General features: G+C 35.4%; 1 protein-coding gene across 1 annotated transcript in view; it reads left to right on the top strand.

The window, feature by feature from the left end:
* The window catches only part of SPESP1 (sperm equatorial segment protein 1), a 32,569-nt gene extending 8,314 nt beyond the window's left edge, over window positions 1–24,255 (top strand). The window contains exon 2 of the mRNA XM_006932437.5: window positions 23,053–24,255. Within this exon, the coding sequence (XP_006932499.3) occupies window positions 23,053–24,071 (1,019 nt within the window). The 3' untranslated portion in view covers window positions 24,072–24,255. The remainder of the gene's footprint in view (window positions 1–23,052) is intronic.
* Window positions 24,256–25,267: the final 1,012 nt, after the last annotated feature.

Raw genomic sequence — 25,267 nt, 5'->3', positions numbered from 1 at the left:
TTTTGTATATGGTATCCAGGGTTTTTAACTCTACTTAGTGGGAAGAATAGAGGAAAAGTGCATGCTATCTTTTTGGAAGTGGAAGTCCAGATACATTGTTTTATAACATTTTATTTGGGACTTAGTGGAAGAGACCATGTGTTTTACAAATAAGCAAGAATACCTAAGTAGAGCATACATGGGAATTATGTGATAACCTGATTTTATTTTTAATTTTGGTCAAAATATGTTGGAAGTATGTTTGCAATGCTTTTCTTTATATTATTTCCTAGTTTGTGTATAAAGAAAGTACTAGATATTAGAAAGGAGAGAGGAGTCTTAATAGACCATCAGACATCTAAATTTAGATCGAATTTTATCTGACTAGTGATTCATAATACTCTACCTAAATAATTGAGATAGAATGTAAATAAATTCAATATTTTGAGAGTTTGTCTAAATTCTCCTTTAAGTTTTTATTTTTATAGGCAGTTAACCAGTGCACATTACTTTATTAGCAACATTCCTTTTAACTTACAGGCAGTTTGATGCCAAACCTCAATGTTTTTCTTCTAAGTCTTTAGAGAAATACATATTATTAATTTAAACGTTAGCTTATGCATACATAATTAAGAATGTCAGGAAATATAATCAAGTTAATGTCAAAATAAAATACAATTCATGTTAAACATTATCAGTGAATTATAACACTTAAAATCTATACACAAAACATTTTAATGGAAAAATTCTGTTGGTCATTATGATTTTATAATATTATAACTAATTTTTAAGACACCAGATATTTTGTTTGTAGCACATTTTAAGTGAAATTGCATATTCACATTATATTCATGTTTTTCAGTACATTTCTCAAAAAGTTTAGGTACATTAGCTTAAATGCAGAAATCCAAATTGTGCATAGGTTTGGATATGCCTTATTTACTTTTGAGTTTTGTATTCTGTGATAGCAATACAATCACCACACAAATGAAGCACATAAACAAAAATACTTTTTTGGGGCGCCTGGGTGGCGCAGTCGGTTAAGCGTCCGACTTCAGCCAGGTCACGATCTCGCGGTCCGTGAGTTCGAGCCCCGCGTCAGGCTCTGGGCTGATGGCTCCGAGCCTGGAGCCTGTTTCCGATTCTGTGTCTCCCTCTCTCTCTGCCCCTCCCCCGTTCATGCTCTGTCTCTCTCTGTCCCAAAAAAAAAAAAAAAAAAAAAAAGTTGAAAAAAAAATATTTTTAAAAAGTAAAATTTTTTAAAAGACCTACATTTTACCAATATTCTTCCAGAATTTTAAATTGTAGCATTAAGAAACTCCCCAAAGAGATATTAAAATTACTTTCTTTTATTAGAGCCCTGTATTTTTTTTTGTCCTTTAAAGTATAAAAGTTCTCAAATTTGAATTACATGTATATTTTTATTTATTTTGAGAGAGAGAGAGAGAGAGAGAACACAGGAGGGGCAGAGAGAGAGGGCAAAGGAGAGAATCCCAAGCAGGCTCCACACTGTCAGCACAGAGCCTGACATGAGGCTTGAACCCACAAGGTGAGATCATGACCTGAGCTGAAATCAAGAATCAGATTCCCAACTGACTAAGCCACCCAGGTGCCCGTGAATTACATGTATATTTTTTAAAAATTATATTCCCCCTCCTTTTTTTTTTTTTAACCAAAGGAGGTGGGAGTGGTTTAGTTTTCCTTTAAAAAATTTTTTTTAATGTTTATTTATTTTTGAGAGAGAGAGAGAGAGCATGAGCAGGGGAGGGGCAGAGAGAGAGGGAGACACATCTGAAGCAGGCTTCAGGCTCTGAGCTGTCAGCACAGAGCCCAATGTAGGGCTCGAACCCATGAACTGTGAGATCGTGACCTGAGCTGAAGTCAGACACTTATCTGACTGAGCCACCTAGGTGCCCCTAGTTTTCCTTTTTTTTTTTTTTAATTTTTTAATGTTTATTTACTTTTGAGAGACACAGAGACAGAGCTTGAGTGGGGGAGGGGCAGAGAGAGAGGGAGACACAGAATTCTAAGGAGGCTCCAGGCTCTGAGCTGTCAGCACAGAGCCAGATGCAGGGCTTGAACCCATGAACCATGAGATCACGACCTGAGCCAAAGCCGGATGCACACCGACTGAGCCACCCAGGCGCCCCTAGTTTTCCTTTTTAATTCAGCTTAGAAACTATTGACTCTTTGCCCAAGATTCAGTGTGACATGTTTTTCCTTTTTAAAAAAAAAAAAAATTATTTTATTTTATTTTATTTTATTTATTTTATTTTATTTTATTTTATTTTATTTTATTTTATTTTATTTTATTTTATTATTGTTCTGAAATTAGTTAACATACAGTATAGTCTTGGCTTCAGGAATAGAACCCTGTGATTCGTCTCTTACATATGACATGCAGTGCTCATCCCGAAAAGTACCCTCCTTAATGCCCATTCCCCATTTAATCCACCCCCATTCCCCTATCAACCCTCAGTTCATTCTCTGTATTTAAAAGTCTCTTATGGTTTGCCTCCCTCTCTGTTTTTATCTTATTTTTCTTTCCCTTCCCCTATGTTCATCTGTTAACTTTCTCAAATTCCACGTATAAGTGAAATCATATGATACCTGTCTTTCTCTGAGTGCCTTATTTCACTTAGCATAATACCTTCCAGTTCCATCCATGTTGTTGCAAATGGCAAGATTTCATTCTTTTTCATAACCAAGTAGTATTCCATTGTATATATACATATACCACATTTTCTTACTGCATTCATCAGTTGATGGACATTTGGGCTCGTTCCATAATTTGGCTATTGTTGATAGGGCTACTATAAATGTTGGGGTGTACGTGCCCCTTCAAATCAGCATTTTTGTATCCTTTGGCTCAATATCTAGTAGTGTAATTGCTGGGTCATAGGGTAGTTCTAGTTTTAATTTTTTGAGGAACCTCTATACTCTTTTCCAGAGTGGCTGTACCAGTTTGCATTCCTACCAACAGTGCAAGAGCATTCCCATTTCTCCACATCCTCACCAACATGTGTTTCCTGTGTTGTTAATTTTAGGCATTCTGAGGTAGTGTCTCATTGTGGTTTTGATTTGTATCTCCCTGATGATGAGTGATGTTGAGCATCTTTTCATGTGTCTGTTTGCCATCTGGATGTCTTCTTTGGAAAAGTGTCTATCATATCCTCTGCCCATTTCTTCACTGGATTATGTTTTTTGGGTGTTGAGTTTAGTAAGTTCTTTATAAATTTTAGATACTAACTCTTTATCTGATACGTCATTTGCAAATACCTTCTCCCATTCTGTTGGTTGCCTTCAGTTTTGTTGATTCTTTCCTTCACTGTGCAGAAGCTTTTTGTCTTGATGAGCTCCCAATAGTTCAGTTTTGCTTTTATTTCCCTTGCCTCTGGGGACATGTCAAGTAAGAAGTTGCTGTGACTGAGGTCAAGGAGATTGCTGCCTGTTTTCTCCTGTAGGATTTTGATGGTTTCCTGTCTCACATTTAAGTCTCTCATCCATTTTGAATTTATTTTTATGTATGGTGTAAGAAAGTGGTTCAGTTTCATTCTTTTGCATGTTGCTGTCCAGTTTTCGCAGCACCATTTGCTAAAGAGACTGTCTTCTCCATTGGATACTTTTTCCTGCTTTGTTAAAGATTAGTTGGCCATATATTTGTGGGTCCATTTCTGAGTTCTCTGTTCTATACTGTTGAGCTATGTGCCTGTTTTTTGTGCAAATACCATACTGTCTTGGTGATTACACCTTTGTAATTATAGGTTAAAGTGTGGGATTGTGATGCCTCCAGCTTTGGTTTTCTTTTTCAACATTACTTTGGCTATTCAGGGTCTTTTGTGGTTGCATACAAATGTTAGGATTGTTTTCTTGAGCTCTTTAAAGAATGCTGGTGCTATTTTGATAGGGATTGCATTGGGTAGATTGCTTTGGGTAATATTGACATTATTAACAATGTTCTTCCAATCCATGAGCTTGGAATGTTTCTCAATTTCTTTGTGTCTTCAATTTCTTTCATAAGCTTTCTATAAGTTTCAGCATACACATCTTTTACCTCTTTGGTTAGGTTTATTCCTAGGTGTTTTATGCTAGGTTTTTGGTGCAGTCGTAAATGGGATCAATTCCTTGATATCTCTTTCTGTTGCTTCATTATTGGTGTATAAAAATGCAACTGATTTCTGTACATTGATTTTATATCCTGTGACTTTGCTGAATTTGCGTATTAGCTCTAGCAGTTTTTTTGTCGAGTCTTTTGGGTTTTCCATGTAGAGTATCATGTCTTCTGCAAAAGGTGAAAGTTTGATTTATTTGCCAATTTGGGTGCCTTTTATTTCATTTTGTTGTCTGATTGCTGAGGCTAGGACTTCTAATACTATATTAAACAACAGTGGTGAGAGTGGACATCCCTGTCGTGTTCCTGATCTCAGGGGTAAAGCTCTCAGTTTTTCCCCATTGATGATGATATTAGCTGTGAGTCTTTCATAAATGGCTTTTATGATGTTAAAGTTTTTTCCTTCTATTCCAACTTTCTTGAGGGCTTTTTTTTTTTTTAAGAAAGGATGCTGTATTTTGTCAAATGCGATTTCTGTATCTGTTGACAGGATCATATGGTTCTTATCCTTTCTTCTATTAATGTGATGTATCATGATTGATTTGTGAATATTGAACCAGCCCTGCAGCCCGGTAATGAATCCCACTTGATCATGGTGAATAACTCTTTTAAAGTACTGTTGGATTAGATTTGCTAGTATCTTGTTGAGAAGTTTTTACATCCATGTTCATCAGGGATACTAGCCAGTAATTCTTCTTTTTAGAGATGTCTTTGCCTGGTTTTGGAATCAAGGTAATGCTGGCTTCATAGAATGAGTCTGGAAGCTTTCCTTGCATTTCAATGTTTTGGAATAGTTTGAGCAGAATAGGTATTAACTCTGCTTTAAATGGCTGATAGAATTCCCCTGGGAAGCCATCTGGCCCAGGACTCTCATTTGTTAGGAGATTTTTGATAACTGATTCAATTTCTTTGCTGGTTATGTGTCCATTCAAATTTTCTATTTCTTCCCGTTTGAGTTTTGGTAATGTGTGAGTATCTAGGAATTTGTCCATTTCTTCCAGATTGTCCAGTTGGCATATAATTTGTCATAGTATTCTCTAATAATTGTTTGTATTTCTGTGGTGTTGGTTGTGATCTCTCCTCTTTCATTCATGGTTTTATCTATTTGGTTTCTCTTTTCTTTTTGAGAAGTCTGGCTAGGGGGTTATCAGTTTTGTTTATTCTTTCAGAAAATGAGCTCTTAGATTCATTGATCTGTTTGTTTTTTTATCTATTTGTGTATTTCTGCTCTAATCTTTATTATTTTCCTTCTTCTGCTGGCTTTGGGCTTTATTTGCTGCTGCTTTTCTAGCTCCTTTAGGTGTACGGTTGGGTTGTGTATTTGGGACCTTTCTTGCTTCTTGAGATAGGCCTGAATTACAATGTATTTCCTCTTAGGACTGCCTTTGTTGCATCCTAAAGTGTTTGGACTGTCATGTTTTAATTTTCATTTGCTTCCATGTATTTTTAAATTTCTTCTTTAATTTCCTGATTAACCCATTCATTCTTTAATAAGATGTTCTTAACCTTCAAGTACTTGGGGGCTTTCAATTTTTTTTTCTTGTTGCTGATTTCAAGTTTCCTAGTGTTGTGATCTGAAAATATGCATAGTTATGATCTCAATCTTTTTGTACTTGTTGAGGGCTGTTTTGTGACCCAGTATGTGATTTATTTTGGAGAATGTTCCATGTGCACTTGAGAATGTGTATTCTGCTGCTTTAGGATGAAAAGTTCTGAATATATCTGTTAAGTCCATCTGGTCCAATGTGTCATTCAGAGCCGTTGATTTCCTTATTGATTTTCTGCCTAGGTGATCTGTCCATTGACGTAAGTGGAGTGTTAAAGTCACCTACAATTATAGTATTATTATCACTAAGTTTGCTTATGTTTGTCATCAATTGATTTATATATTTGGGTGTTTTAAGTTGGGGGCATAAATATTTATAATTGTTAGCTCTTCTTGATGGATAGACCCCTTAATCATGATATAATGCCCTTCTTCATCTCTTGTTACAGTCTTTGTTTTGAAATCTAGTTTGTCTGATGTAAGTATGGCTGCTCTGGCTTTCTTTGACATCCATTAGCATGAGATGGTTCCCCATCCCCTCACTTTCAATCTGCAGTTGTTCTCAGGTCTAAAATTAATCTCTTGTAGGCAGCATATTGACAGATCTTGTTTTTTTATCCATTCTGATACCCTGTGTCTTCTGATTGGGGCATTTAGTCCATTTACATTCAGAATGATTATTGAAAGATATGGATTTAGTGCCATTGTGTTACCTGTAAGTTTTGTGTTTGTGGTGATGTCTTTGGTCCTTTGTAGTCTTTGCTGCTTTCCACTCACAGAGTCCCCCTTTGGATCTCTTGCGTGGCTGGCTTAGTGGTCATGAACTCCCTTAGTTTTTGTTTGGGAAAGCCTTTATCTCTCCTTCTATTCTGAATGACAGCCTTGCTGGATAAAGGATTCTTGGATGCATGTTTTTCCTATTCAGCACATTGATTATTTCCTACCATTTCCTTGTGGCCTGCCAAGTTTCAGTGGACAGGTCTCCTACTACCCTTATGTGTCTACCCTTGTAGGTTAAGGACTATTTGTCCCTAGCTGCTTTCAGAATTCTCTTTATCTTTGTATTTTGCCAGTTTCACTATGATATGTTGTGGGGTTTTTGTTTTTGTTTTTGTTTCATTTTTATTTTGAAGGGAGTTCTCTGTACCTCTTGGACTTGAATGCCTATTTCCATCCACATATTAGGAAAGTTCTCAGCTATAATTTGTTCAAATAAACCCTCTTCCCCTTCCTCTAGCTCTTCTTCTGGAACTCCTATGATACAGATACTGTTTCGTGTCATGGATTCACTTAGTTCTCCAATTCTCCTCTCATGATCTAGGAATTTCCTTTCCCTCTTGTTTTCAGCTTCATCATTTTCCATGATTTTATGTTCTATTTCACCTATTCTTTCCCCTTCTTCTTCCACCCTTGCTGTCACTGTGTCTAGTTTATTTTGCATCTCAGTTACAACATTTCTTAATTCATCAGGTCTAGTTCTTAGGTCTTTGATGTCTATAGCAAGGATTCTCTGATGCTTTCTATGCTTTTTCAAGCCCAGCTGTTAGTCTTATGACTGTTACTCTAAATTCTTTTTCAGATATATTGTTTATATGTTTTGAGCAATTCTCTGGCTGTGATTTCTTCTTGAATTTTCTTTTGGGGAGAATTCCTCCATTTTGTCATTTTGGCTAAGTTTCTCTCTTTTGTGTTTTTTTAAAAGCTTGTTATGTGACCTGCACCTGAGAGTATTACTATATTAAAAAGTGCTCATACCCTGTCCAGGTCCTGGGACTTCAGGAAGTGTTTTTTTTTGTGTATGTTTCATGCATTCTGTTGTTGAGTTTCGGCTGCTCTATCCCACCTCTGCAGAGCTCTTTACTTGCTTATAGTGGTGGAATGTTTGGAACCTTCAACCTGGTGTGCTTTGATTTGTTTGTTGAAGTAACCCTGGAAAAAGAAAAGGAAAAAAAGTGGAGTGGGGGTGGGGGGAAGCCTGATCCCATAAAAAAAGAAAAATTAAAGGGTAAAAAAGACCAAACAGAATCAAAAAACTGTAAGGCTAAATCCAGAGAAAGAGAAAGGAAAATAAAGAAGAAGAAGATAGAGAAAAGGTGGAAAAAGAATAGAATAAAAATGCCTGATCAAAAAAATTATATTTATATATTTATATTTATAATGTATATAAAATAAGAATTGACCAAAAAAAACACAAAAAACCAGGAACTATGGGCTTGATTCCAAAAGAAAAAAAAAAGAGAGAATCTAGAATAATAAACTAAAATTCAAAAACAAAAACAATTGTCTGTTGGCTGTGCTGATCTGGAGGAGAAGCTGACTTTGTGTTGGGTCAGTCTTGCTCCAGTAGATAAGCAGTTGCCAGGCACCAAGGGGCAGGGTTTGGTGTAAATTGGTATCACCTCCATTGGGAGCCCACTGTCCTGCTCCCTGAAGTCCCTTCATGTTGGTGTTGAGGAGGAAAATGAGGACACCCAATCTCTCCTCCTCTGAACAGGTGTTGCAAATCATGCCGTTCGGGCAGCCCTCACAGAGTATGGAGGGCAGTCAGCTTGCCCTGTGCCACAGTTCTCCTGTGCCTCTAGGAGCTCAACTGGGATTCAAAATCTGATGTCTTAAATGACCCTGCACTGTGCAGACCCTGTTCTGGAGTAGCACCACTCCGCCCTGCTGATCAAAGGCCTTTGGCTGGCACCTGCAGGGTGTTTTGTCCTTGGGGAGGCAGTAAACCCTCTTCTTACAGTACTCTGGGAAGAGGACTGTTCTCTCCCATTGTGCCCCTGAGATGGCTACACTCCACTATGCATTCCAGGGCTGGCTCCCTCTTCCCCAGGAGCATGGCAATGGCTTCCAGCTCCGCTTGGAGAAAGTCGCTCACTTTTGTACCTCCAAGTTTTAGCTCCAGAGGCCCCATCCTGCCAAGCTGTCTCCCTCCAACTGTGGAGATCTTGATGTCACTCCACATATATTTCCTAGGTGCTCCGAGTGATCTGACCTCAATACAGCTGTGTTTGAGGGACAAGGAAAATCCCGGTCCCCTTACTTCTCTGCCATCTTAACCCGTCCCGAAATCAAGCTGTTTCCATGGTTTTCCTCTCTTAAAACTTTAGTCTCAAGGAACTGGGTATATTACTGTATAAGATTTTTAATATTAGCATTTTATTATTATCATTATATTTTATTGTAATTTTTGGCATACTGTCACTTCTTAGAAGCATAGAATCTTTTTTCTTTTTTTTTTCATTTTTGAGTATAAGTTTTTTGTGGAAAAAAAATTGTTAGTTAAAACAGTTAATGTATAATACCATTTTAGCTTTACCAATTAGGAAATCTCTCCAGAAACAAATAAAGGTGTAGCCTTTTGGATTTTTATGAACATAATCATATATATTCGTTCTCTTAAATAGACATTGTAGAAGAAATTATTTGTTTTTTTACACCTCTTAACAATTGGAAGTTTTATGTATACAATTAGATATTTTAATTGATGCTTGATAGTGCATTTGTAAGAACTTGAGACTTCCAAATATTTTAAAAATTCACTTAATTTACAATATATTTGCATAGATAATAGGGCACTAGGTTTTCTTGGGTTTGTTATTCAGTTTCTTTAAAAAAAGAAAAGAAGCCACTTAATTTACATGTTAAAACCATGATTTGCGGTTTAAAATGACTGACTAGAGGTAAAAAAAAAAATCACATTTTTTAATCTCTAAAAATTTGTAATATCTCTGGCCACAAAAACCATAGTTTCTCAGGTGAGACAAGGGAACCAAACCACTCCTAACTCTTTGGTAGAAGAAAAAAATCTTATGAATTATACTGTCATATCCATAATCTTAAATTTAAGAAATTTTATGTTAATTTTGTCTCAGTTTAAAGTAATAAAATTTATGGCATGATGAAACTAGGAAATATAGCTTGATTTATAGAATGTGTTCAATTAGTTACATTACAGTGAAAATAGCATCTATTGATAAAATTAAATTTTATAAACTAGTTCTTTAAAAATGATATTTTTGTTTTATCTTTGTGTTAATGTCCAGTAACTATAATGCAAAACAGAGTTATAAGCATGACATTTTAAATACATAATATACATACAATGAGGTACACAAATCACAGGCCTGAACTAGATGATAAAATATTACCAGCCTAGACTAGTTTACAAGTATTATATTTTAATGCTTGCAATTATTTAAAATCTTGCATAGGAATTTAAGTGACTGGAATTTTCTAAATTACTTATACTTACAAAACTGAGTTTCTCCAGAAAGAACTTATGTAGAGAGAAAGATTATTCATGTAACTACATGAGTCATTAGGTTAACCAAATAAGATTCTTGAATATGACAGCTCAAACTGTTTAAATTTTTCATCCATCTCATAAAGTGTACTAAAAAAGAACAAGCTTTTTTTAAACTCTAGTACTGTAATGCTGCGCTAAGAAAAAATTGTCAGTTAAAACATTAAAATTAAGCAATTAGAACAGAGAATATATCAGACAGTGGTGTATTTAACAACAAAACGGTTTTTAAAATTACGCAAAACCCCAAACAAGATAATTTGACCATTCATTAGTTGGAGTGGAATGTAGTCCGATTATACAAAAGCAATTGTAATGTTTAACCTTGTTATTCATTAGTATTTTTATGGTAAGTTTTAATATTAATAAATTGTTATTGACAGAACCAATAATTATGTCAGTTTTAATCAAGATTTCCAGCTAAAAGTAATAGTTGTATGGCTTATTATATTATAAAAAGGAATGCAATTATAATTTAGACAGGGGGTTTAAAATTCAGGTTGGTGTGCCTTAATGTTAAAACTCAGCTGGCAAAGATCAATAAAAATGAATGTCTGTTCATATATATTTTTTAGTTCTGTTGACTAAAATGGCTTGATAACAATATCACTTCTTAATGTTAGTCTTGAGATGTACCTCTAGCCCTCAGATTTTTATCTCTAATATTGTTTTCCGTGAAAAGAAACCAGGATTCCTTGAAAGGATAGCTGATTTTCATCTTTAGGAAAATAAAGTCTAGACTTGAGGGGTAAGGATGAGAGTGGGGTAGAAGACGGGAGGGAGGCAGGCAGCAGTAACTACCAGAGAACAAACAAGGATACTTTAAAAATTCAGAGGTTCCCTCAAAAGGATACAAGAGACAGCTTACAGTGGCTCCAACTGACTAAGTTGTGACTATTTGAGCATAAAAAACCAAAATGATAGTTTAAAACTGTTAAAAAAAAATCTAAGAGTCATAATGAAACTCAAAAGTGTGAGAACTACTTTTTAATACCTCATATTTTACTCAGGTGAAGTTTATTCAGATATTTAAAAATACTGTTTACATTTAATTTTATTTATGTGCCCAAGACAGGCAAAAGTGTTTCCTTACACAAAACTAATACAAATCAATGCTTTACAAGATCTTACTTTCTTCCTGTAAAATATTTGTGGACAGACTCATGATTCTTTTGCTACTACCCACCCCCACAGGCTACCCACCAACAGGATTCACATATTAGAAGATATACTACCATATTGTTTCGGAAGTTAATGAAATGTATTAAGATGGTCCATGCACATGAAGGTGCTCTCTCAACTGATCCTGATAGCTATACCACAACAGGATAAAGACAACTTGATGCCAAAGTCAAGTGACCTTTTAAATGTGCTTAAATTACATAGAATTATGGGGCACCTGGGTGGCTCAGTCAGTTAGGCATTCAACTCTGGATTTCAGCTCAGGTCTTGATCTCACAGTTTGTGAGTTCAAGCCCCACATTGGTCTCTGTGCTGACGGCGTGAAGCCTCCATGGAATTCTCTATCTCCCTCTCTCTTTACCCCTTCCTAGCTCACATGCACACTCTCTCTTTCAAAAATAAATCAACATTTAAAAAGTAATAAAAAATAGAGAATTATGCTTTTTCTTTACATTTATTTGCTTTTTGATGGGTTTAGTAGTTGTTGCTGGTGGCTACTTTAACTTCTCTCCTTGCCCTTCATGGTTCTTAAAAAGAATGGAGTGGATGAAAACATCCCCAAAGACAATGTTAGAAGCCAAGAACTGACACACTAGGCCTAATAATCTTGCTCTGAAAATTTCATTTGTACCATTTAGTCATAGAAGATGAAATGAACAATAAATCGTGTTGCTTACACTTCAGATGAAAAATACCCAATTTTTTAGATTCTTGGCTTTGTGTCTTCATTAAATAAGGACTTAACAATGTATAAAAGGCATTTCAATAAAAATTTAAATGTTGATCAAATATAATAATATATTACGATCCTATTTATATAAATATGTATAATCTTGAATTCTGTTAAAAAATCTATCAGATGGAGGGGTGCCTGGGTGGCTCAGTTGTTAAGCATCCGACTTTGGCTCAGGTCATAATCTCACTGTTCCCGAGTTCGAGCCTCACATCAGGCTCTGTGCTGACAACTCAGAGCAACAACAAAATAGATAAATTGAACTACATCAAAATTAAAAACTTTTGTGCTGCAAACGATAACCTTAAGAAAATGAAAATACAACTAACAGAGTAGGAGAAAACATTTTCAACCCATATATATGCTAAAGGACTTGTCTCCAGAATATATAAAGAATTCTTACAACTCAATAATAAAAAGACAACCCAATTAAAAAATGGGTAAAATATCATCAGAATACAGATTTATCCAAAGAAGATATATAGGTGGCCAACAGGCATGTGAAAAGATGTCCAATATCATTAGCCGTTAAAAAAATATAAGTCAAAACTCAATGGGATATGACTTAACACTCACAAGGATGGCTATAATCAAAAGAACAGAGGATGATCTGGAGAAATTGAACCCTTTATATATCATTGGTGGGAATGCAGCTGCTTTGGCAGTTCTTCGAAGTTTAAACATAGTATCACTATATGACCTAGTAATTCCATTCCTAGACATATGTACAAGAGAAATGAAAACATACATCCACACAAAAGCTTGTATGTGAACATAGCAGCATTACCCATTGTCACTAAAAAGTAGAAACAAGCCAAATGAGCAGCAAATGATGAATTCATAAATTGTGGTATATGCATACAATGGAATATTATTTGGCCATAAAAAGGAATGAAATACTGATGTGTGCTCCCAAATGGATGACTCTAGAAAACATTATGCTAAGTGAAAGAAGCCAGTCATAAAAGAATGAATATTATATAGTTTCACTTATATTAAACACCAAGAATAGGCAAATCCATAGAAAAAGAAAGTAAACTTGTGGTTGCCTAGGGCTGAGGGAAATGGGGAATGGGCTTATATGGGGGATGATGAAAATGTTTTAATGGTTATGGTTGCACAACTGTGAATATACTAAACACCACTGAATTGTATACTTTAAAATATGTAAAAGATAAGTTATGAAGGAATTTTATTCTTAGTAACCCTTAGGGATTTTTTAATCCCTAAGATTGTAATTTACTTAAAATTATGTTAATTCAGTGTTACCTTAGAGATTGATAACATGAATTAAAAGGGGATTAATAAAACTTAAACAAATTTAGTTAAATTTATGTGATCTAAATTTATACTAGGCCATTTAGTAAGGGCCAGTTTAAGGAAGTGCAGGGACTTTCTGAAAATTGTAGCTATTTAACTACAATTATTTATGATACTGTTGATAAACTTCAGACTGAGAAATTTAGAAAAATATAATTAAAGCTGTATCTTCTATTGTTGTAAAAAAGTGCCTCCTTTGCCTAAAATAAGAGGACTTTTTTTAATGTCCAGATTTTCTCCCTAATAATAATAGGACTGTTAGCTAAAAACCAAAACCAAACAAAAACAAACCAAAAGACAGTCTTTAGACCAGCAGATTTATTTTAAACATAACATGATGTTTAGTTTTCCTCTATAGCATTCTTCTATAGAACTGTTTTAACCTGTTATTATTTCTTTAAGATAAATCACTGGAGGTACAATTAATTTATATACTTACCAGAATTTGGTTCATTTATTCAACCATTCATTTGACAAATGCTTTTTGACTGTCTGCTATGGCTGTAGGCTCTGGGTATAACAGGATATAGAGAACAAAGTAGACATGGTCACAGCTTTCAAAGAGTTTTCAATATGTAGTAGTTAACAGACATTAAATTTAGATAGTTACGATGATCTTAAATTCTATAAAGAAAAGATCAGTGTGCTAGAGAGAGACTGATGAAGGATCTGGGATTCATAAAGGAGGTATTGAAGTTGCTTTTGTTACTAAGGAAGTAACTATACATACACATGCCAATCCCAGGTTTTATTGTTTTTAAAAAATTTTATCTCCCTGACTGGCAAAATAAAGATTGTTTTTAACGTGCATTTCTTTTATGAACAGTGAACTATAGCAACTTTTCATGCTAATGGGCTTTTTATTCATTATACTCTCTTCTTCCTTCTTTAAGTGGCCATTCTAGGAGAAGGGATGTATGTTTTGAATATATTATTTGTTGATTGAAGTTTTATATTTCATTGCTTATTTTAAATCATGATTTTATTATTTTCCTCAAAATAAACTCAAAAGTAACTTATTTTTGCTTCTGTGTGAAGTGAATGGATCCTTTTTGCGTCATTGACTGTCAGTTCCTATGTATACTTTGTAGTACCAAAACATATCTAATTTGGATCAGTTTTAGACATTTTTCCAAAGAAGACATACAGATGGGCAACAGACACATGAAAAGATGCTCATCATCACTTATCACCAGGGAAATGCAAATCAAAACTACAATGAGATATCACCTCACACCTGTCAGAATGGATAAAATCAACACAAGAAACAACAGATGTTGGTGAGGATGTGGAGAAAGGAAAACCCTCTTGCATGATTGTGGGAATGCAAACTGATGCAGCCACTGTGGAAGACTGTGGAGGTTCTTCAAAAAGTTAAAAATATAATCCAGCAATTGCACTATTAGGTATTTACCCAAAGAATACAAAAATATGAATTCAAAGGGATACATGCACCTCAATGCTTATAGCAGCATTATCTACAATAGCCAAACTATGGAAATAGTCCAACTGTCCATCAACTGATGAATGTATAAAGAAGATGTATAAAGAAGAAGATGTATAAAGAAGAATGTATATACATATATATATATGTGTATATATACCCACAATGGAATATTGTTCAGCCATAAAAAGGAATGAAATCTTGCCATTTGCAATGATATGGATGGAGCTAAACAGTATTATGCTAAGAGAAATAAGTCAGAGAAAGACAGATACTGTATGATTTTGCTCATATGTGGAATTTAGGAAACAAAACAAACAAGCAAATGGAAAAAAGAGAGAATGGGAAACCAAGAAACAGAGTCTTAACCATACAGAAACAAAATGATGGTTACCAGAGGGGAGGTGGATGGGGGAGAGGGGATGGGTGAAATAGGTGATGGGGATTAAAGAGTACACTCGTTATGATGAGCACCAGGTATTGATTCTATGGAAGTGTTGAATCACTATATTGTACACCTGAAACTAATATTATACTGTGTGTAACTAACTGGAATTAATTAATTAATTTATTTATTGAAAGAGGGAGAGGACATATTCAAGGAGGGGAGGGGCAGAGGTAGGAGAGAGACAGAGAGAGAAAGAGAGAGAGAGAGAGAGTGACCCAAGCAGGCTCCATGCCCAGCTCAGGGGCCTGATGCTGAGCTTGATCCCATGACCATGAGATCGTGACCTGAATTGAAATCAAGAGTCTGACTCCCAACCAACTGAGCCATCCAAGCACCCTGTCAACTAGCTGGAATTTAAATAAAAATAGAACAAAATAAAAATTTTAAAAAAGTAAAAAATTTTGGGATCAGTTCAAATATTTCCAAGTACATCTTAATATATGAATGGGGTGTATTTTTGTCCAGTTGATAGTAGAGCAAAATTCTGTATATTTTACTTATGTATTGATTGTATTTTCATATTTACATGTATTTTAAAAGAAAGTTGTATTCCTCCAGAATAATTTTATTATCATACTTCTACTTTGCCAGCATCCTTGTGTCATGTTTTTATGACAGCATTGTGTAGTTATTATGTGTACCTGCTTTGAAAGAAGGCAGCCTGTTTGAATGCCATTCTTCCCACCTACAAATTGAATATAATCTTAGGCAAATTACTTGTCCTTTCTCAGTATCCTCCTTTTCCTCTTTATAAAAACATTCCTCACATTCAGAGCCCTCAGTGTAGTGCCAGGCACGTAGTAATCCCTCAGTCAGTCAGAGCTATTATGGTCTTTTCAATCACTGTCTTGCAATTTTGCCCTTCAGATTTGGTGCCACTTTTGTTCCCTGCAGTTGTTTTACCATTTTGTTTAGTTTCCTATTATTCCTGTCATGTGACTCATTCTCCCTGTACTATTTCAAGAAAAGAAGTGCAGATAGTCTCAAGCACAGCTGTGACATCCATATCTATGATTCATGTTAAACTGTAAACCTGCTTTGCAGGGAGCCATCCTGCTTACTAGAGGCACTGGAAAGCAGCATTATGATTTCTCAAGGTGGAAGAGGTTCGTTCTTGTCCTCATTTGGAGACATTGCTCTGTTTAGCCGGAACATTACCTGGAGACATTGCTCTGTTTGGCTGGAACATTAACTGGTAAAGAGAGAGGGGGATATTATAAAGCGTGCCAGGGTAAACTACAAGTATCCAAAGTACAAAAACTCAACTTCTAGCAGAGTAGTCTGGTCTTTGTAAGAATTTGAATTTTGTTCATCTTTCTCGTAACTTCTGAAGAAAGAGGAAAAGCAGGTTTTCATAGTGGCCAGAACCATTTGCAGGGATATTGGAGGCTTGACTATCTTTTACTACCTTGCTTGCAAATATCTGTACAAAGATCAAATTGATTTGCAAGAGCAGTCCTGATTAGTACAACTATGAAGTCACTATGAAGTATGTAGATTTTTTTAGGGGGACAAAGTAGGAGGTGGGAAGTGTGTGGGAGTGGATGGATTTAACAACAGAACAATATGGAGACAAAAGGTACATGAAGAAGGGAAGAAAAGCAAGGTAGAAAGTAGGGTGCTGTATCGTTCAGCAGCCATGAACAGGCTTTTTAATGTTGCCTAAGTAACAGTGTAAAGGGATAATGAGTACTTCAGTTTTTTTTAGGAATCCACTAGCAGTAAGGATGTCCTTTTCCAGTCCTTTGACAATCTACTTCACCTAATAGTAACTTGGGTGTCCTGTTTACTACTTTGAGAAGCGACAAGCTAAATGATTAAAAACGGAGTGTTTAGCAGCCTACCGTCTAATGGCAATGTCTTTTTAAAAGCGCTTAGGCCTTTCTGGGCTGCAGATTTTAGATTTGTATGTGAATAGTGGTCCAGAATTGAAAATTTTCCAAAGCATATATAAAAAAAATTCATTATGGGGGCGCCTGGGTGGCGTAGTCGGTTAAGCGTACGACTTCAGCCAGGTCACGATCTCGCGGTCCGTGAGTTCGAGCCCCGCGTCAGGCTCTGGGCTGATGGCTCGGAGCCTGGAGCCTGTTTCCGATTCTGTGTCTCCCTCTCTCTCTGCCCCTCCCCCGTTCATGCTCTGTCTCTCTCTGTCCCAAAAATAAATAAAAAAAAAAAAAGTTGAAAAAAAAATTCATTATGGAGAAATTTAAATATATACACAAGTAGAAATAATGGTATAATAAATCTCCATATATCTATAACCAGCCTCAACTACTAACCCATACTTACTCTTGTTTCATTGATATTCCTTTCCCTCTCATCTTCCTGGTCCCTCTCTCTAACTTCTCAGATTTGAATTTTTTAGAAGCAAATTCCAAACATCATATAATTTCATTAGTAAATATTTCAATATGAAGACTAAAATATAAGTACTTAAACACAATAACAATGTTAGTTTCACACCTAAAAAGATAATAATTCCTGAGTATTATCAGATATCTGGCCAATGTTCAAACTTTCCTGCTTTTCTCTCTTCAATTTTGTTTGGATGAATTGGGATTCAAATAAGATTCATACATGTAATTCATTGATACGTCTTTTAATTCCATTTTAATGTACATTCTTCTTCATCTCTGTTTTTCTCCTTGCAATGTAATTGTTAGGAAATTGGATCATATGTCCTATAGTTTCCCACAGTCTAGATTTTGCTGATTATACCCCTATGGCATAGTTTATATCTTCCTTTGTTTGTTGTCCCATGGATTTTCAGTATATTGCTAGTTAGACCTAGAAAAATCGTTAGATTCAGGTTTTGACTGTTTTTGCAAGACTGCTTCATCGGTGGTATTGTATTCTTTCATCAGAAAATAGATAATATCTGATTTTGTATCTTTGGGGGGGGTATAAACAATCACTGATGTTAATAATCATTGCAAAATGTCATATTCTAAGTGGCTTCTTCATTTATTAGCTAGAATAAGTTTATAAATTGAAAGCTTCCCTCACTTTGAGCTATTTTTCCATATACAGTTGGGTCTGTTTCTATCTTTTCTGTTCTGTTCCATTTATCTGTATATTCATGTGCAGTGCTATACTAGATTTATAACAGAGGCTTTATAATATAATTTCATGTCTCTTGGGTCTAGCCCCCATTTTTTGGGCTATTCTCATTCAGTTTTCCTTCCAGATGAACTTTATAATCCATTTTTCTAACTCCAGGAAATAGTGATATTTTGTTAGAAGCATATTAAATGTATACCTTAACAGAGAGAACATGACATCTGAGCATCTTTATGATGTTGAATCTTTTTTTCTAAGAACATGGTATATCTTTCCATTTGCTAAAGCTTACATTATGTCTTTTAGAAGATTTTATTATATTCCTATATCAGTTTTCTGTGGCTGCTATATAACAAATTACCATGAACTTGGTGTCTCAAAAATAACAGAAATTTATTCTTTCACAGTTTTAGAGGCTGTAAGTCTAAAATCAGTTTCACTGAGCCAAAATCAAGGTGTAAGGCAGAGCTGTGTTCCCTCTGCAAGCTCTAAGAGATTTTTTTTAATGTTTATTTATCTTTTTGAGAGAGAGTGAGTGTTAGCAGGGGAGGGGCAGAGAGAGAGGGAGACACAGAATCCAAAGCAGGCTCCAGGCTCCAAGCTGACAGCAGAGAGCCCGATGCGGGGCTTGAACCCACGAACCGTGAGATCATGACCTGAGCCGAAGTCAGATGCTTAACGGACTGAGCCACTCAGGTGCCCCAAGAGATAATATTTTAATTGGCTCTTCTAGCTTCTGGTAGCTGCCAGCATTCTGTGTTTTATGGCCATTTCACTCTATTCTCTGCTTCCTCCTCTATATTACGCTCTTCTTCTTCTGGGTATCAGATCTCTGTCTCTCTGTTATAAAAACATTTGTGATTGGATGTAGAGTTCACCCAGATAATCTAGGATAATCCCCTGTCAAGATCCTTAACTTAATCATATCTGCAAAGACCTTTTTTTTCCTATAAGGTAACATTTACAGGTTCCAGAGATGAGGACCTGACCTCTGCATGCCTATATTCAGCCTAATAGAATTACTCCTATAGTTTTGGGGCATGTTTTTTTTTTTTTTTAATTTATGATTAGATATTTTCTTTCATTATTTGTTATCAAAATAGCATCTTCTTTCTCATCTTTTAACTGGTTTATATTTGTGTATCGATTTTCATAGATTGATTTTATAACTTGCTACTTTACTAAATTCTCTTAGTCCTTGTAGGAGCTTTTCAATGAATTCTTTTGTGTTGTCTGGAAGTATTATTATATCGTTTACACATAAAGATAGTTTAACCTTTTTCTTCCCAATTCTCATGCTTCCAATTATTTTTGTTGTCTAATTACTAATAACCTCCAACACAATGTTAAGTGGTAACGGAAATGTTAGTATCCTGATCTTGTTTCTGTCTTTAGTGGGAAAGGGTCTAAGGTTTTTTATAGATAGGATCCAAGACATATTTTTAATGTTTTTTTTTTTTAGGGATTTAAATTTATATTTTAAGCTGAGAAATGTCAGGAGTTATCTTTATAGAACTTTTAAAGTGTTTTCAAGTATCTGTTTGGTTCCAGGTAGATACAGTATCTTAATTTTATAGTTAAGTAAATGTTCAGAGAAATTAAGTAATTATCTAAGGTCATGATGTTAGAAAGTGGTACCCACAGGACAAAAATAAAAAAAAAATTTTCACTGCAGTAGGCTACTTATTACTTTAATATTTTCCTCCAGGAAAACTATAAATTCAAGACAATGATTTACATACCCGTAAGAATACGTAAATAAGTTATTTTCCCTTTTAAAATGTGAGTTTTACTGGTTTACTATATTAAGTGTTTGGGTGTGTGTGCTTGTGTGTTTTTAGAGAGTAAGATACTATATACGGAGAAGGCTAGTCCTCTTTAATGACCAACTCTGGTCCCATTTCCTCAGAATCAATGTAGTATAAACCCTGACAGTTGTAGTATTTTTCTTTTTTGTAATGCAAAGTCCAGACTTAAGCTTTGATTGTAGAGGCATCTATTTCAAAGAGCCATCCATTTCAAAGACTGCTATCTTGAATAAACACATTGCCAGCAGGCCACCCTGGTTCATTTATTTTAGAGATCTTAATTGATTTTGATAACTGACCTTTTGGGCTACTTGTTTTTTCCTTTCCTGTGCTTCAAATTCATGGTCTTATGTTTTAAATTCAATAAAGAGTGAACCCTAGGGTCCCCACATTTGACCCCAATAAAAAAAGAACCCCTGGCCCATTTGCACTCTCCACCCCTACCACCCTCTCTCTGGTGCTTTCTAGGGTGCTCTCTCACTCCCTCTCTTTCTTTCTCTTTCTCCACCCCGTCCACCCCATCCTCCTCCCCCAGCGTGGCCCCAGGTGTGCTATGCAATTTCAAGATCTTGTAAGTAATAAACTTTTTTCCCCCCAAATTTCCTGATGGTTGTTGCTGAAGGGTGTTTTGCAATTATAGTAAGAACCGCAAGGGTCAGTCCAGTGGTTACATTGGTTTGGAAAGGGGACTCTTCTGTGGAAACAGCTGCCCCCACCCCACAATGGCCAAGCCCAGGTGAGTACCACCAGGCATTTCTAGCTGGTAGTCTTACTATAGGTAGGCTGAGACTGACACAAAATAGGCAATAGCTCACAAGAGTTAGGTATGTTAACCTTCTGGTTCCTTTTTAAAAATCCACAATTCACAGACAAAAATGTATGATACTGTGTCAGTGATTTTAAGAAAATTATTACAAGGTTTGGGGCGCCTGGATGGCTCAGTTGGCTAAGGGACAGACTCCTGATCTCAGCTCAGGTCTTGATCTCAGGGTTGTGAGTTCAAGCCCTGCGTTGGGCTCCACACTGGGTGTGGACCTACTTAAAATATATATATAAATATTACAAGGTCATTATCAAAATCTACCTCCTCTTTTTTCCTCACCCATCATCATCGTATGGATCTTGAAGTATGCAAGGCTTTTCTAAGCATAACATAAAACACAGAATCTACTTCTAGAGTCAGATCTCCAGACAAGTCTGGTATCTTTCCACTGTCTCTGCCTCACTAAACTGTTCTTATTAAGAAATTTTTAAAATTGAGAAATAAGCTATCAATTTTGGTTAAATATCCATCTGGTCTCTCTAAGTTGCAACAGAAGAGTTAAGGAAGAGAGGAAAAACATGTAAATGTAAAGCTTTTTTTTTTTTTTTTTTTTTTTTTTTTTACTGTTTTGTGCTTGCCAAAGTGCTGAATAGAAGTGCCTTCTGAACAGAAAGTTTGTTATTTCATTTTGCCTGAAGAGGGAGGGTTTAGGTATGAGTTATGCATGAGAGCTTGGTAAAAAGTGACTTACTTTCTTCAATTAAGCCATTTATATCCATGATAGTGGCAAAATGATTTCAAAATGACATGTATAAAATCCCAGCACTTAAAATTAAAAGCTGTTTTAAGAAAAGGGGAGTTGAGCAGAATTTCAGAATATCTTATTCAATTATCTTTTTTGTTTTCCATGTTGGAAATGAGAAGCTTCATCAACCACTCAGATGCTGCAAAATACCAGTATAAATAGAACTGCCATTTTTGAACTAGAGTGTATTATACTAAGTGAAATAAGTCAGTCAGAGAAAGACAAATACCGTAATTTCACTCATGTGTGGAATTTAAGAAACAAAACAGATGATCATAGGGGAAGGGAAGGAAAAATAAGATAAAAACAGAGAGGGAGGCAAACCATAAGACTCTTAAATACAGAGAGCAAACTGAGGGTTGCTGGAGGAGAGGTGGGTGGGGGGATGGGCTAAATGGGTGATGGGCATTAAGGAGGGCACTTGTTGGGATGAGCACCGGGCGTTATATGTAAGTGATGAATCACTGGGTTCTACTCCTGAAACTAATACTACACCGTATATTAAGTAACTTGAATTAAAAAAAAAAAACAAAAAACTGCCATTTTGTGTTGAGAGTGAAATGTTGATGGTTTAGAGCAGGAATTGGCAAACGTTTTCTGTGAAGGGCCAGATAGTATTTTCAGTATTTGTATACCATATGGTCTCTATTGCAACTACTCAATTCTATTGTTGCAACCCAAAGCAGCCATAGATAATACATAAACAAATGGACGAAACTGGCTGGATTACAAGAAAACTTTATTTACAAAAACAGTTAGGTGGATATGACCCACAGGCTGTAGTTAGAGCTTTGCTGGGTTGAGGGCAGTTGGATACTGGTAAATGTTCAACAAATGATTTTTTGGAGAGACTAGTAAACCCAGATTTATAGCATTTGCCCATTTATATGATGTAAATACTCCCACCATCGTTGGTTTCAAGCTATGTATTTGACATTACTGAACAGGGACATAGAAAGAGATATAGAGTAGTACACTATTACAAGCATTTCTGCCATACAGCTATGCAAGATGTAAATAACCTCAAGACCATAGATAATAGTAAAATGACATAAAAATAAGAAGTGATGAATTTTGAATATTTATTACCTTTATTTCTGATACAATTTATCTAATTGCAAATTAAAATAATTTTTAAGAGTGTCTATGTTTAACATTTGGCTTACAAAATTCCTAAAAATTTAATAATTGGCTCTAGTGAGCCAGTATGAGGCAATTCCAACACACCACTTCTAGAGATTGTAATCAGGAATTTTGTTTTAATAAACTGCCTACAGAATCATAAGTTATATGGGAGGTAGGAGCCAAAAAATATAGAGAATTGTGTTGATACGCAACTTTTACACTAACCTTGTTCATCTGTTTTAACAATCTGAAAAAATAATTTTGTTTATATAAGTGAGAGTTGACTGAGTCAAAAGTGCTTTATTTCTTGGTTCTTTATCTCAACTTTTAAGTGATAATATATGAAGTAAATTTAGGTCAGTAGATTCTGTCAATATGTCAATATGTAATACTAAGTGTTACCATTTGATTTTTTTCCCCTTAAGGTATAACTGTGACGCCTGATGAAGAACAAAACTTAAATCATTATGTAGAAGTTTTACAGAACCTAATACTAAGTGTTCCTACTAGGGAGACAGGTCGTGAGGAAAAATCAAAGTCTCCAAATAATGCTCATTCTATAGGACCAAAGTTATCAAGATTTAAGGAGATAATTACACATGGAGACACTTCAACTAAAAATGATGTTTTAACGAGTCCTGTCAGTGAAGAAACCACAGCATCTCCCACTGGAGGCTTCACAATGCCAGGAAGGAAGGGAAAATCTACTGAAAGTACAGCATTCTGGTCAATTAAACCAAATAATGTTTCGGTTGTTTTACATGCCGATGAACCTTATATTATTAAAGAGCCAGAGCCAGAGCCCGATTCAGAAGTAAGATCCACTGAGGCGCCAACGCCATTGCCAAATGTTACTAAATCATCCACAAGTCCAGATGTCACCCCTTTAAGTAGGAGCACTGACATGGATACTGTCACAGAACCAGAAGACGTTCCTCAGCTCTCAGGCGAATATACAGTGGGAACACTTGAAACAATAACATTTGGAAGACACCCACAGATTTTGAATAATGAAGACATTTTGAAAAAAATTTCAGATATTAGTTCACAGGTGCGACAGGCACCTCTTGTTGAAAGCCTCAAGCCAGAATACAGAGAGGACATTCGAGCCTCTAGAGAGCACCTAAAACGAAGCCTTGCTTTAGCAGAAGCAGCAGAACATAAATTACAAAAAATGTATAGATCCCAGTTCTTACCACTTGGCCGAAGCAGTAGTGGAACTGATGACATTGAAACTGTAATTAACATGCTGTACAATTCTAGGTCTAAATTATCTGAATATTTGGATATTAAATATGTTCCACCAGAGATGAGAGAAAAGGCTACTACAGTCTTCAATACATTGAAAAAAATATTATGTGTAAGTCAACTAGAAACTCAAAACCTTATTAGGAAGTTATTAAACAATAATATAAAAATGTTGCACCTACTTGATATTCCATGACAAAAATTGATTGAAACGACCTATGCATTCACTTCACAGAAGAAATAAGCACATTAGTGATTCACAAGTTGTATAAAAATATTTTCTACTGTTCAATGTGCCAACATCTCTACATGTCATATGTTCTAAAATATTCTCATATGCACTAAAGCCTAATAATTTAAAATAAAATTTTGGTTCAGGAGTTTGTAGTTTTTTTTCCTCATTAATTAACTTAAAAAAATTATGAAGATCTAATCTTTAAAATGTTTACGCTTTGATTTTACTTGAATAGATTAAATTCACTTGTTTTATTGAGAGTCAGACTGTGTGCAATCTGTATGTAGCCTGTTTTAAATAATTGAATATAAATGTAAGATTTTAGTACATATGGTCTTTATTACTCTTTCAGAGAATCTGAGAGTTTTCAGTCTGAATAGCAAAGTTGGAACTTGAATCAGAACTTTTATTTGTATATATGTCTGCCTCCTTTGAAAGGTGGATGGTAGATGAAGATACAACCCTTTTTCTTTGTTATTAAGTACTTCTGGAATATCAGTGAGTGACTGTAATTTGGGTTTATAACGTAGTCATTCTCACTTCCTCCTTTTGTTTGTTTCTATACATTTATATTGAAGCTTTGCAAATCTTTTGTTCGGAGTATGACTAATGAAATTAAGGTTAACTGTGTAATATCATGATCATGGGGCAAGTAATTCTCTTTCATGATTTGATCGGTATTATATTTAAATTCATTTATTCATTCACCGAGCCAGTAGTTTTAGCTTACTGGAGGCTTATTGACCTCCTACACATAGGTGCAGGACAAAATGCTAGGCTTTGGGGATATAGTAAGACCTAGTTCCTTCTCTCTTTGAGAAAGACAGATGTTAAATAAATGACTTCAATAATTTTTAAATTTCAGTTGTGACCAATCAGTAAGAATCTGTGAGAAATTTGACCTCACCTAGACCAAAATAATGGGAAAACTACCCTGAGAAAGTAGCATTTAAGGTGAGATCTGAAGAATTAAGGTGTGTGTAGGGAGAAAGGAGGCATTCCAAGCAGAGGCAACAACAGGTGTGATGCTCTAAGTTGGGGATGAGTATGGCAAGTTCAAGAAGTAACGAGTGTAGAAAGGTAGGCAGAACATCTCAAGATGGAGCTGGTCAGGTACACAGGGTTGGAGTAGATCCTGTGAGGCTTTAAAGCGTGTA

Source organism: Felis catus, chromosome B3 (genome assembly GCF_018350175.1).
Source record: "Felis catus isolate Fca126 chromosome B3, F.catus_Fca126_mat1.0, whole genome shotgun sequence".
NCBI lineage: Eukaryota > Metazoa > Chordata > Mammalia > Carnivora > Felidae > Felis > Felis catus.
The sequence above is the reverse complement of the archived record's forward strand: the minus strand, read 5'-3'. Positions and strand labels throughout refer to the sequence as shown.